At 40.4% G+C, this 13052-nt stretch overlaps 1 protein-coding gene across 1 annotated transcript in view; it reads right to left on the bottom strand.

Moving 5' to 3' along the window:
• The window catches only part of LOC104966326 (sodium channel and clathrin linker 1-like), a 42832-nt gene that overhangs the window by 3213 nt on the left and 26567 nt on the right, over positions 1-13052 (bottom strand). Inside the window, exons 9-18 of the mRNA XM_010795514.1 lie at positions 11121-11191; positions 10373-10463; positions 9868-9959; positions 9190-9367; positions 8949-9047; positions 4715-4768; positions 4546-4617; positions 4353-4427; positions 4079-4221; positions 3276-3468 (exon numbers count right to left, since the gene is read on the bottom strand). Coding sequence (XP_010793816.1) covers positions 3276-3468; positions 4079-4221; positions 4353-4427; positions 4546-4617; positions 4715-4768; positions 8949-9047; positions 9190-9367; positions 9868-9959; positions 10373-10463; positions 11121-11191 — 1068 coding nt within the window. The remainder of the gene's footprint in view (positions 1-3275; positions 3469-4078; positions 4222-4352; positions 4428-4545; positions 4618-4714; positions 4769-8948; positions 9048-9189; positions 9368-9867; positions 9960-10372; positions 10464-11120; positions 11192-13052) is intronic.

The following is a 13052-nucleotide window of genomic DNA, read 5'->3' as shown; positions in this document are numbered from 1 at the left end:
GGGGGGGGGGGGGGGGCAGCAGAGACACACAACTAGTTGTCAACTGCCATAGAGCTTGAAATAACTCATAATATAAAATAATATAATGAAATGGCTATCAGAAAGACTAGCAAACTGTAGGCATTGAGTTATAAAACATGTGGCCATTTGCCAGAAAGTGATTGTCTAATTGAAATTATAGGAGTTGAATTAAGGGCATTGTAAGATCTAGGGTTTTTAAAACTTGAACAATACTCAAAACTACGGATATATCTGCTTCTACCACATTCATTTTCTTTTAGCCATGATGCTTGATGGATGTCAATGTTGGTCTGTTTGGTCCAGATTGAAATATGCAAAACTAGACTGACGGACGTGGACATTTTTCCCATACAGTCACCTTCTTGAGAGGATGAACCCTATTGACTGACATGATCTTCTGAATATCCTGTAGCACAACTCGTGGAATAATATTCTCAGTTATCCAGCAAAAATCTATATTAGGCGTGTTTAGAATATTTGGACTGATTGCCATTTTTTACGGCCATTCATGTTCCCCAGAGGATAAATGCTATTGACGTATGTGGTCCTCTGAATTATCCTGTGGCACCAACAGCAGGTAAATATGTTCACCTATCCCATAAAAATATATATATTTGGAATATTTACAGTTTTCACTCGCAGTCAGACAGCCCTTTCCAACAGCCTCCCAGAACCCTAGATTTGCTTCTACATTGTCTCTAGCGGTTCGTTTTTGTTGTTTGATGGTGAGACATTGGTCCCCTTAAAGCCCAAAGTCACACAATAAAAAAAGAACTGTTGTTTGGCAATGGAGTCTGGTGGCTTTGAAGGGAGCCCCAATACGTTTCCTGTCATATAATTCTGCAGACAGCATGGTAAAGCAGTGAAGTATAGCATACTCTAAAAATGATAGATTATTTTGTGCTGGCTCTCTCTTTTAGTTTGCTGCTGCCTTGTGTGCGGGAGGAAAATGACAAGTGCTTTACTGTAGAAGACTTACACCTTTTTTAACTTATTGTGAGTGTCTGAAGTTCACCATATTACACATTGAAGACTTTCAGTCTGTTTTCATTCTGTTTCTAGCAAGTATCCTTCTTCAAGCACTTTATTGAAGAGCCATAGTATATCGCTGGTATTCCCCAAAGCAGGCTCCGTCCTTCACTCCGCTTATGTCCCTTCCAATCGTTTCCTACTTCTTACATCCTCTATGTTCATCAATCCAATGGGCTAGCACTATTTTTGACTTATTGCCCTGCAGATTTATTTCATAACTTTTCTGGTTTTCTTTACCAAAAAACCTAGCTTGACTCGTATTTATCTTTCATAAGTGTGAAGGCTGAAATTACAAGCACAATTAAAAAAAACATGTTTTAAGAATGTTATTGCGTTAATCTCTATAGTCCATGATTAATAGTGTTTAATGGCATGTTTTAACAGTAACATTTCACTTGTATTCGTGGGGGGGGATAAAACAAACACACGTCTGGTGTTGTAATAGAACAAATGTATTAGAAACTGGTAATATAAATTAGAGGGTATCTTTTACTTCTGAAGTATTGGCATGAAGTCCTAACAGTTCTTGACAATTAGATACCTTAGCCTCTTGGAGCTCCCTATCCTTTCTTCCCTGCAATCAACAATAGACTGGGCCAGCATGGGTTTACAAGTCTGGATCTTGGAGAACAACTAACGGCCCGTCCACATGGCGGTGTGCGTTGAAGCTTCAACGCAGCTTCCAATTCACTTTGAATGGGGTGACGTCACGCTTTGCCGAACAGCATTGTGGTTCCGTCGCAGCGCTTTGCCTCGGTTGCTCGCTTCAAAAGTTGAGAAAAGTTAAACTTTTCAAGCTTCGAAGGAAGCTTCAGCCAATCAAATCATATGCCAGTACAAGTTCTAGCCAATCAAACCGCGTGCTTGTGTGTCCGGGGTGGGAGATTCATACGATTGGTTGTTGGTTGAGCTTCCGACACGCCCACCGGTAAGCTTCAACGCACGCTGCCGTGTGGACGCTGCGCAGGCTTGGAATTTCGTCAGGGGCAAGGCCATTTGGCCTTTGGTGTCACACATTTTTTCAGGGCGCAAAGGCCACATGCCAGGGCACAAAGGCCATTGAGGGAAACATTTGGATTTGGAGCTTACAAATAAATAACTTAACTTTTCGATAAGAAAAACACACAAATGACATGGCAAACAAATCACTGTTTTAATATCAATAATGTCAAACATTATATCATCATATAGGCCTATGCCTCCTTAGTATTACCGTATATAATATAAAATACTTTGAATAATCCAAACAAAANAACACACACACACACACACACACACACACACACACACACACACACACACACACACACACACACACACACACACACACACACACACACACCACACACACTTCACTGTGCACTGCTGAATGATGTATGTGCAGAGTTTGACCCTTGAAGGCTGTTTCTTCTGCTCTGAAATTGAATATATTTTGTTTGGATTATTCAAAGTATTTTATATTATATACGGTAATACTAAGGAGGCATAGGCCTATATGATGATATAATGTTTGACATTATTGATATTAAAACAGATTAACCTATTTTACAGTGATTGAATTGTAATACACGTTTCAAAATGATGCTGAAGTAACTACATACTGATACCGGTTAGTAAAAAACATGAATTAACAAACTCCGTCCAAACTCACAACAACGTCCTAAAGACAGAATTAAAGCAGCGATTGTATTTGCCATGACAGGCTGTGGTTTGCACATGTTTAACTTTTGTCCAGTTTCTGACGAGAGCTCTGTGAGGAGTTGATTAAAGAGACTCTCGCACACACACACACACACACACACACACACACACACACACACACACACACACAAAAGCTCAACAAAAGCTGTCGGAAGCTCAACCAACAACCAATCGTATGAATCTCCCACCCCGGACACACANAGAGACTCTTACGCAGCGTCAGGCTATGATTTTCACGGCGGCCTGTCGTAGCCCCTCGGTCTGGCCGTTATGCCACACAAATAATTGTACGTCCTACCCGTAGGACGTACAATTATTTGTGTGGCATAACGGCCAGACCGAGGGGCTACGACAGGCCGCCGTGAAAATCATAGCCTGACGCTGCGTAAGAGTCTCTTAAAAGTTTTTGAAGGAAGTTGCTTGAACTCCAGAGCATTTCTGTTTATAATATATATAATTAAGCTTTATATCGTTTGTTGATTTTCTCTTCTACATACCGTGGTCCTTCACAATAAGTGTACCTGTTGTTTGGCCTTCTTTTGGACCAGCATGGTAGCCTTGCGCAGCTCATCCATGTCTTTGTGGAGCTGCAAGTTCTCTCTCTGCAGTTGCAGCCGTTCCTCGCTGACGCCGACACAGTCGTCCCGGGCCGAAACCAGAGAGCTCTGCAGGCGCTGCACTTCCTCCTGACACCGCGAGATCTCCTCACTGTAGCTGCATACAGGGCAAGAGATCACAGATCAATCAATCAATCAATCACATTTGATTTATATAGCTTAATATCACACATTTCCCTCAGGGGGGCTTTACAGCGTAGGACACCCACTCGAAACGGGTCCGCGACCCACTTTTGGGTCGCTACCCACCAGTTGAGAACCACTGCTCTAAGGGTTACAACAGGTAAACATGTCACAATAGAGTGCCACAGTGACGCGTCCTAAAACCCGGAAGTAAGCTGCGCATGGGCTCCTTCGAAAAAAAAACAATGCAATTTCTCCGTAGGATTTTGGAAAATAGCTGGAAATAAGGTCTGTGGTTCACGCACATTTAAGAGACGGATCACGTTTTGTTCAGTCGGATAATCTCCACATGTCTACCCTACTTTTATCATTTTCGAATCAAATGTCGTGTGTAGGGATTAAAACAGTTATTTATATAAAAGGATGGATTCAGAAGGATGTCAAAAATATTCCAGGTGTTGCCAAAACATTTTTAAAAGAAAATAGCGCTTTATAAAACCATCATATTGGCAGTAGATGGAGCCACATGGGCAGCTGAACACCCCAGGATGTGAGAAGGAATATCAGTGGAGAGTTAAACTTACTCCATCCCCATCTTTTTTAGTCTGTTTTTGGTGCTCTGCAGAGTGAGACTTATGTCTTCCTTCATCCTCTCTGCATCTAGACACCTCTGGTGAAGAGCGTCAATCTTCCTGAACTCTGGTTCTGCGCGCCCCTCTTTATACACCTGAAACAAAAACACAGCAGGCAGCATTAGAAGAAGCGATAGCCTCGCCTCAAGTCATTTTTAAAACCATGTTATCCGCACTCTAGCTAGCTCTAGCAGCTTTTTTCCTGCTGTTCCACCGAGACAGATACCTTCTCCAGCTCCTCTTCTACAGCTTTCCTCTCTCGTAGGGACCTTTCAATCTGAGACTCTTTATCTGCACACTCCTACAGAGAGGTGAAAAGAGAGTAGAAGAGTCAGAATGATAAAAAAAAAAACCTGGTGAAGACTGAAAAAAGGATTTAGTGTAATGTTGAAAGAGATTTGTCCTTAATAGGCCCTTACAAGCTGCAGCGCAGACAGCTCCTCAGCCATACGGTGGATTTGGACGTTGCACTGCTTGCGCACATTATCCACCTGTAAGAGATAAAGGCACATAGTTCCAAAATGTGAAATGACTGCTGGGATCTGGAAAGTGCTGTCACTTTATTCCAGATAGACAATTCATTTTTACCTCCAATGTTCCAAGCAAGCATGTGCCTTTATTACCAAAGGAAGAAAAAACAGACTGATAAAGGAAGGGACAATAATGTGTGAAAAATGGTGTAAATACTTCAGAAAGAGTAAGTCAAATTGAAGTAGAGAGAATGTCAAAGGATATATGAAAAAATAAATAAGTCAAGGTGGAAATAATCTAGCATGAACCTCGGAAGGCATGAATTGACTTAAATTCACCATAAAAATGACTGAAAAATAGAGGGACAAAGGTCTAAAAGAGTAGATAAATAATAGAATATATATATAATATTTCTAAGAACGTGAAAGAATACAAATTAGTTAACATGAGCCACCACCTATGGTTTATTTAATTACATGTCATTTCCTTATGTGTAAGACGTTATATAAGCTGTGGATTGTCGTGTATGCTCTCCATGTCATCTCAATGTCCCTCTATGGTTCAGACCGTAGACACTACACATCGTCCCTTCTCACTTTGTCCACAATTATATTTAAAGAGGCCCTATTATGCTTTTTAGGGGGGTTTTAACCCAAACAATAATACATCTCAACACGGGGTGATCCAAATCATGCTCAGCATAATAAAATAACAATAACAAATGCTTAATGTATCATCCTAATATATTATAAATAATATAAATTAGCTAAATAGCTTCAACACCACAAATATAAACAGTGCTCAATAACATTACTAGTGGTCAAGACTACACAATATAAGCTTTAGATGAACAGTCTGAACCTGTATTTCCAGAAATGTCCACCCTCACCCATGCATTCAACTCTGCTAAATGGTCAATTTAATGCATTCATGTAGCACCTGTCCCAATGCTTCTTCATACACTCATTGACACACATTCATAGAGAGGGAGCCATACAAGGTGCTACCTGCTCAGAGAGACTAACATTCACACACACTCATACAACATTAGCCATGCCATCTGGACTTATTTGGGGTCAGGTGTCCTGCACAAGGATGCATTAACATGTTGACAGCAGGGGCTGCGGATCCAATGACTGGCTTTCCGATTGGTGGAAAAAAGCTCCACTTGCTGACTCTCAGGTAAGTCTGAGGTCTGACTAACATCGTAAGCAGCTTTAGTGTTAATTCTCTATTACACTTTCATTTTCTTAAAACTTCAGGTTAAGATGAGTTGGAGAGGAGATTGCAAACCCCCCACAACATAGGTGTAATTCTCCAAAGTGAAGCAAATTATCAGTTACTCTATAAATAACATTTTCTTTTGTAAAAATGGAATTCAGAGAACAAGATGACAGCCGCAGTTTGCCGCCCTACCAGGGCCTCATTAACAGGATTAAACAGTTTAAGGACTTGATGGTGAAGACTTATTAATTACATCAGTATCGGGTCGAGCCGCCGTGTTAGGCTAATTATATATCAAATATTCTGTGGTTTCTGTTGTTTATTCAGGGTTTAGTCTCTTTCAGAATTTAAGTATAGAGTTAACACCAAGTATCTTGACAACAGTGAGTACTTTTGACTAATGATGGGACATCATCAGTCTGTTAAAGGCAGCAGATTGTAGTTGCAAACAGTAACGGCTCCTACACACGGCGGCTTGTAGGAACCAACAACCATCACATGAATCTCCCGCCCCAGAAACACAAGCACGCGGTTTGATTGGCTAGAGCTTGCACTGGCATATGATTCGATTGACTGACGCCTCCGTCGAGGGGGCAAAAGTAGAACATTGCTCTACTTTTGCAGCGTGCACCGTGAGAGAAGCTACGCTTTGCTCCCACAATGCAGTTTGGCGAATCGTGACGTAACCCCATTCAAAGTGAATGGGCAGAAGCGTTGAAGCGGCAACGCACGCTGCCGCGTGTAGGGGCCGTGAATGACATGTAGGACATTTGGTCAAATAAGCCAAAAGAGGGGTGCAGTGACCCGGAAGTTAGCCTAGCAATGGCTCCCTTGACTAAAAGCCAACGGAAGTTTTCCATTGGATTTTGGAATATTGCATGTCATAAGATCTTTGGCAAACACACGTCACCACCGCTAAGCTAAAGACAGCTAATGTTTTGCATGATGACGTTAAGTAGTCCATTTAGCCACTTGTTAGCAACTATCGTTTATTAAAGAAACGTAAAAGCAACAGATGTGTTCACCAGTTGGGTATTCACTGAAATATTTTATGTTGCAGAACAAAGAAAGATCATTGTAAGTTTGTGTTCACCACAGACCTTATTTCGGGAATTTAACTGAAAAACCATTTAAAAATACATTGAGTTCAAGACAAGAGAGCACGGAAGTGCTAAAATGCTCACTTTCGGGGTTTAGGACTCATTCCACTCTATTACAGATAGCTGAAATTATTGAATGGAATTTAAATTAATCTCAAACAAAAAAAGCCCACCAATATTGTGGAACAGCCTTTTGCTACATAACGGTAAAAGATTTGTAGTGCGATTTGCAATGGCGTTATTGTCTAGTTGTCTGTTTTTAGTTGTGGGAATTATAAATTGGTTCAGTATTGTTTTCATATTTCAAAGAGGACATACTTTGCTCATTTTCAGGTTCATATTTGTATGTTGTGCCTCTACTGTGACATGTCTCCATGCTTTAAGGTTATAAATGTTCTTTATTTTCCTCATACTTCCTGTGCTGCAGCTCCTCTTTTCACCCTCTGTCTGAAACCAGAGCCCAGTCTGCTCTGATTGGTTAGCTGGCCGACTCTGTTGTGATTGATCGACCGTTTAGAGATGTTTTGGAAATGTTCCACTCCTTAACCTATCATGTCCAATGTGTTGGAGCGATAGGCAATATAAGTTACGTAGTGATGTCACTATGTTACAGAGACAAAGGAATTTGATCGAGGCGTTTCATGCAGGGGGGGGGAGTGTGTGGGAGAGAAACTCCCTCTTGAGGAATCCTTGGATTTTAGCTTTTGCAGACCATTTACATGCACAGGAACCTATATAAAACACACTAAAGGAGAGCCCCAGAAAACATAATAGTGCCTCTTCAAGTTGAATGTATAGGGCTTTGCACTGTTTTGGGACCATGTTGGAAATTAAACCTTAACATCATCTATTACATCAATTGATAATCGGTAGTTAAAACCCTCTGGAGTAGGTGGACGCGCCGGCGTGTCCAAGTGCGCGTAATTTACATAAATGAATCATATATTTTTTATTACAAGGAGTAGAAATATGATTCAGACATCCGCGGAATCGCTGAAAGTGTAGCTTTCCAGCGGTATCTCCTGTGAGACTGTAACCAGGGCACAGCATCCAATATGGCCGCTCAAAGCAGCTTGACTTTACACTGTGTGGGATTGGTGGATTCGTGTGTCCGTCAAAGAAATCTCGGCCGGCAGCCATCATGGTCTGAAATGACCAATGGACATCGAGAAATCACTAAGGACCTACCCACCAAGTAAAAAAAAACATAAATCACGTGTCTTCCATCAGTTTACGTCTGTGAGGAGAAAGAGAGAGACAGAAAATGGCTTAAAACTTTACAGTCGCCGACTTCGCTAGAGATTTTTTTCGCTAGCAGCAGTGAAGATAGAGCCTCAGAACCTGAAGTCTTCGACTCTTCTGAAGAAGAAGAATACAAAGACAACAACAAAGATCCATTTGGACATGGGTAAGAGTAAATATTATAGTAATAGTGTACTGGCAATGTGTGGGGAATACCGCGAAAAGTAACAATAGGTTTATTGATATATTTTTTATCGATAGTCATGAACTTTTTCTTGGGACAAAATAGACTCTCCATTAGCAAACGTCCCACAACGGAGACATTTACAGTGGCTATAGACATGTTTTTGCCATCGATTTATTTATATGTGTGCCTGTGATTATTTTATCATACTGTTCTTTACAGATGAGACTTTGTCATAGATTTATTTATGTGTGCCTGTGATTATTTTACCGTCCTTTACAGATGAGACTTTGTAATCAGATGTAGCACAAAACAATTCGATCACATGAGTAAATTTGTGTTTTCACAAGAGTTTTGACGATTTTCCGAAAATCGGATGTCAAATTTTAAGCTTTTGAGCTACTTATCTCATCACACAGTGTTCTAAGGTGGGTAATGTGCATATATAGCAATACCAGAGATTGTCCTGAACATTTTGATATGAACACATGGGGTGCCATGTTAGAAGAAATACATTTAAAAGGTGATTTAAGAAAACATCTAAAAATCGAGAAAATACCCTTAGACTCCAGAGGGTTAAAGCAATGAATCTCTAACACACCTCTTTCCTTGTGCGTACTGCAGCATCCTGGATTAACTGTTTGATGGCCTCCTTTGTCTTCTCCAGCTCATCTTTTTTCTGTTTCTCTCTTAACAGGACCTGACAGGAGAAGGTGAAGAAACACTTTCAGTCAGCAGGAGATGCATTGTCAGAGTATCTTGCAGCTCAACAGATTTTGAGGGAGGTTCAGCCAAAGAAAAAGACAACAGAAGAAGGGATGGTTACAGAAAGGGAGGGTCACCTGTTCCCTTTGCAATGTAGCCTCCTCAGCCACCTGAACACTCTCTCTAACTTTGGCCAGGGCTTCGTACTTCTCCTCTTCCAGGGTGCTGCAGCGATTTTGAAGTTCCCCCACCTTTCTCTCCCACACAGTTTGATCCCTGCGAACCGCCTCAGCCTCCTGGGTGGCAGCTTGTAGTCTGGAAGAATGTAGAAAAGTTAGAGAAAGGTAAGTACAAGCAGGGGGGAAGACAGGAATTGCTGCATGGATCTTCAATACTGTCGTTTGGACTGATTCCGAAATGCTTCGATTTGATGAAGAATGTGGTGTGTCTAGAGAACTGTAAAACACTTCTAGAATGAAGATTTTATGCAATTGTGTCACTAGTTTCACAATGCTGCAATACAACGGTTTCATTGAGTGATTTTTGTCAATTTTGTATTGAAAGAACGTCGGAAAATGCTGATTTTAAATAAGTGAGTCTTCCTGCTTTTCTCTTTTTTCGCATCATTTTTAAAATATTTAAGTTATAAACTGACAAAGACATTTGAAGACATTCCTTTGGAATTTAAGAAAGTGGGATGGACATTTTTATAAAAAAAAGAAAATTGCAATAGAAAATATAATGCGCATTCCACTTCCTCAAACATATGTTCTGTATTTTTCCAGAAAACAAAAAGCAGCAGATGTTTTCCTCACCTGGCCTCCAGCTGGCTCAGGGCTGCCTGAAGCTGCTGGAGCCGCCTGTCTGCTGCGTCCTCTCGACCCTGAGCCTCTGCCACATCTTCCTCCTAAATGTATACACATAAAAACACATACATTTTTTTCTCAATTACCCGGAACAATTCTATGACAAACATTTTTTGGAGGATATTGGTAAAAGGTGGCCACAATATCCTAAAAGTGATGCCCGAATGCAAAAAACGACATAAAATCAGATAAATGTTCTAATAAGTCTGAAACAAAAGCAACTGCTGTTTCAATTGAATTCATATCACTGCATACTAAAGCTAGGTTCAGTCAACAGCTAGAGAAACTAAGTGAACCATTAAGTGCCATTACTTGGAATAGATTACAGTTACAACAATTTGATTAAACACAAAAAATGACATTGTTTTAAAGATTTTACAAACTCTTTAGGTGCTTAACAACTCTGGAAATGCTGAATATATTGATATTCTGTGCATGTTTCATCTCCTCTCACCCGTCTCTGCATTTGGTCCTGGAAACTCTGCAGCACTTTGGTCATCTCATCCACTTTGGCTGTGGCCGTCCTCAACTCAGCCTTGGACTGCCTACACCGGCATGAAAGAGAGACAGAAACAGTTAAAGCACCAAGACAACCTGACGGCAATCTTGAATTTATAGTCCCCTTATTTGGTTATTAAAACATTGTTGACATTTAAGAAAATGCACTGTTTTTGGATGCGACAAATTATATATTGCAACATGTTAACTTCTGAGCTTCTGTTCACAGATGGATTTAGTTTGCTTTTTAACAGAGAGTCATAATGCTAAGCTAAGTTAACAGGCTGCTGACTATAGCTTCAAGCGTATTTTATAAACATATCAAACTATTCCTTTAAATTAGACGCTTAACCAAAACGAAAATAAACAGTAAGTACAGCTGCAACGATTGTTTGGTTGAAATAAAAAAGACCACCAATTGTTTGCAAAAATCAATTAATAGTTCATATTCGACGCAACCTTGGACTTTGATAAACTGGGATGAATATTTCTATGTTTGACAAAAGCCTTTTATGTAAAAAAGAAACGATAACAAATCGTGCAGATTTAACTTTTCTGTAAGAACATGGCTTTGAGCCATGGGTAAGACTGCTTCAAGGCCAAGTAATGTTGAATCCTGCATCAATTTGCTTTTCCTATAGTAACAATACCCTACTTCTGAGAGAATGTGTCAGCCATGTTGAATCTCTGATGTATTTGGTTACCTGTGTTGGCTGTGTAGATCCTCCATCTCTGTGCTCTGCTCCGTCACAGTCTTCAGAAACTGTTGGTTGGTCTGTGTGTGGCAAGAGAGACAAGACTGCCATTTGTGTGGCATGACTCCAAACACACACACCCCAACTTTATCCCAAAACTAACTTTCTCCTTTATCTCACAATTGTTTATGTCCTTTTAGAACACACCCTAAGGAGACCCTGTCGGTCATTCATGGCTCACAAAGGATCCACACATAGGGACTGAGGGGAAAAAAGGCTGATGGTTCCAGAAGTCAGAGAAGGGAAGCCCAAGGCATACCCTCATTAAAAATGCATCAGAGGGATATAGTATTACCCTCTCCTCACACATTGCTTTGTGTCCAAGGTAAACACCAGGAACACATGTGTGAGGGTATCGGTTTGTGTGTAAATAAAGAAACTCAAGCAACACTAAGCCTGTCAGATAACTACTGCAAAAGAGAGCCTTATAGTTTGACGCCGAGTGTATTTTCAGGTTCATATTTGTATTTTGTGCCTCTACTGTGACATGTTTACATGCTTTAATGTTCAAGAAGGTCTTTAATTTTCTCAAACCACCTGTGCTGCAGCACCTCTTTTCACCCTCTGTCTGAAACCAGAGCACAGTCTGCTCTGATTGGTTAACTGGCCAGCTCTGTTATGATTGGTCAACCACCTAGAGATGCGCTAGCCAATAGAAGCCAAGTGTTACATAGAGATGACACTATGTTATAATAATAATAATAATAATAATAATAATAATAATAATAATAATACATTAAATTATATAGTGCTTTTCTACAGCTCAAAGACGCTTTACAGTATGAGGGAGGGAAGACAAACAAGGACCGACAAAAAGAAAAATTATAAAAGAAATTAAAATAAAATAAACAGAAAAGGCAGTCAAGTTGATTGAGAGGGGGGAGCTGGGCTAATGGGTAGACAGAGTTGAAGAGATGGGTTTTGAGCAAGCGGCAAACTCTGGGGCAGGGGTCACCAACCTTTTTGTCACCGAGGACTACTTCAAGGGTACTGAGTAATACGAAGGGCTACTTGTTTGATACAAACTTCCTGAATAACATAATTGCACGGTTCACCTTTAATGATAATATTATTATTAATAATAATCAGAATACATATTGATTTACTGTATGTGAAGGACTGTCTGATCACATGTTAATGTTAATTATTCCTCACAATAATTAGTAACAATGATTTACCATTGCTATAGCAACCCCATTGTTTTGTTATGAAAATGTATCTATATTTATACACATTCTCGCGAGATCTATCAGGGGTCGTTGTAATGCTGCGTTCACACCGGACGCGACTTCGCTCTAATCGCTTGAGTTTCACCGCTGCTGCCAACTGTGTTTACTCGCATCATTCAAACAAGACGCGCTGGCTCGGGAGCTACAACTACAACAAACCGTGATTAAATTGTAATACACGTTTCTAAATGATGCCGAAGTAACAACATACTGATACCGTTTAGTAAAAACCATGAATTAATGCTTGACAAGTCTGCAGACAAGACGGCAGGCGAAAAACCTTTTAAAATGCTTGTTTTCTGAATGGAGATTGGGTCGACCAGGCTAAGCTAACGTTGTATATGCTCATTCCACACTCACAACAACGGCCTACAGACATAAATAAACCAGCGACTGTATTCGCCATGACACAGACAGTCTGTGGTTTGTACTTGTTTAACTGTTGTCCAGTTTCTGAAAAGATATGAGGAGCTGTGATCTCTGTTTGCTTGCTAACTGCTAACGTTTTCTGGTTGAGCGTCAGTGGCAGGCTGAGAAAATTAAAAATTAAAAATGTATTCAATAATTTTTTTAGACGGGGCTCCATGGTGACTTGTGCTATTTTTAGAACATGCACGCGGGCGACCAATTTCCCCCCTGCGGGCGACTTAGT

Source organism: Notothenia coriiceps, unplaced genomic scaffold, assembly GCF_000735185.1.
Source record: "Notothenia coriiceps isolate Sejong01 unplaced genomic scaffold, NC01 NC01_scaffold00037246, whole genome shotgun sequence".
Taxonomy (NCBI): Eukaryota; Metazoa; Chordata; class Actinopteri; order Perciformes; family Nototheniidae; genus Notothenia; species Notothenia coriiceps.
The sequence above is the reverse complement of the archived record's forward strand: the minus strand, read 5'-3'. Positions and strand labels throughout refer to the sequence as shown.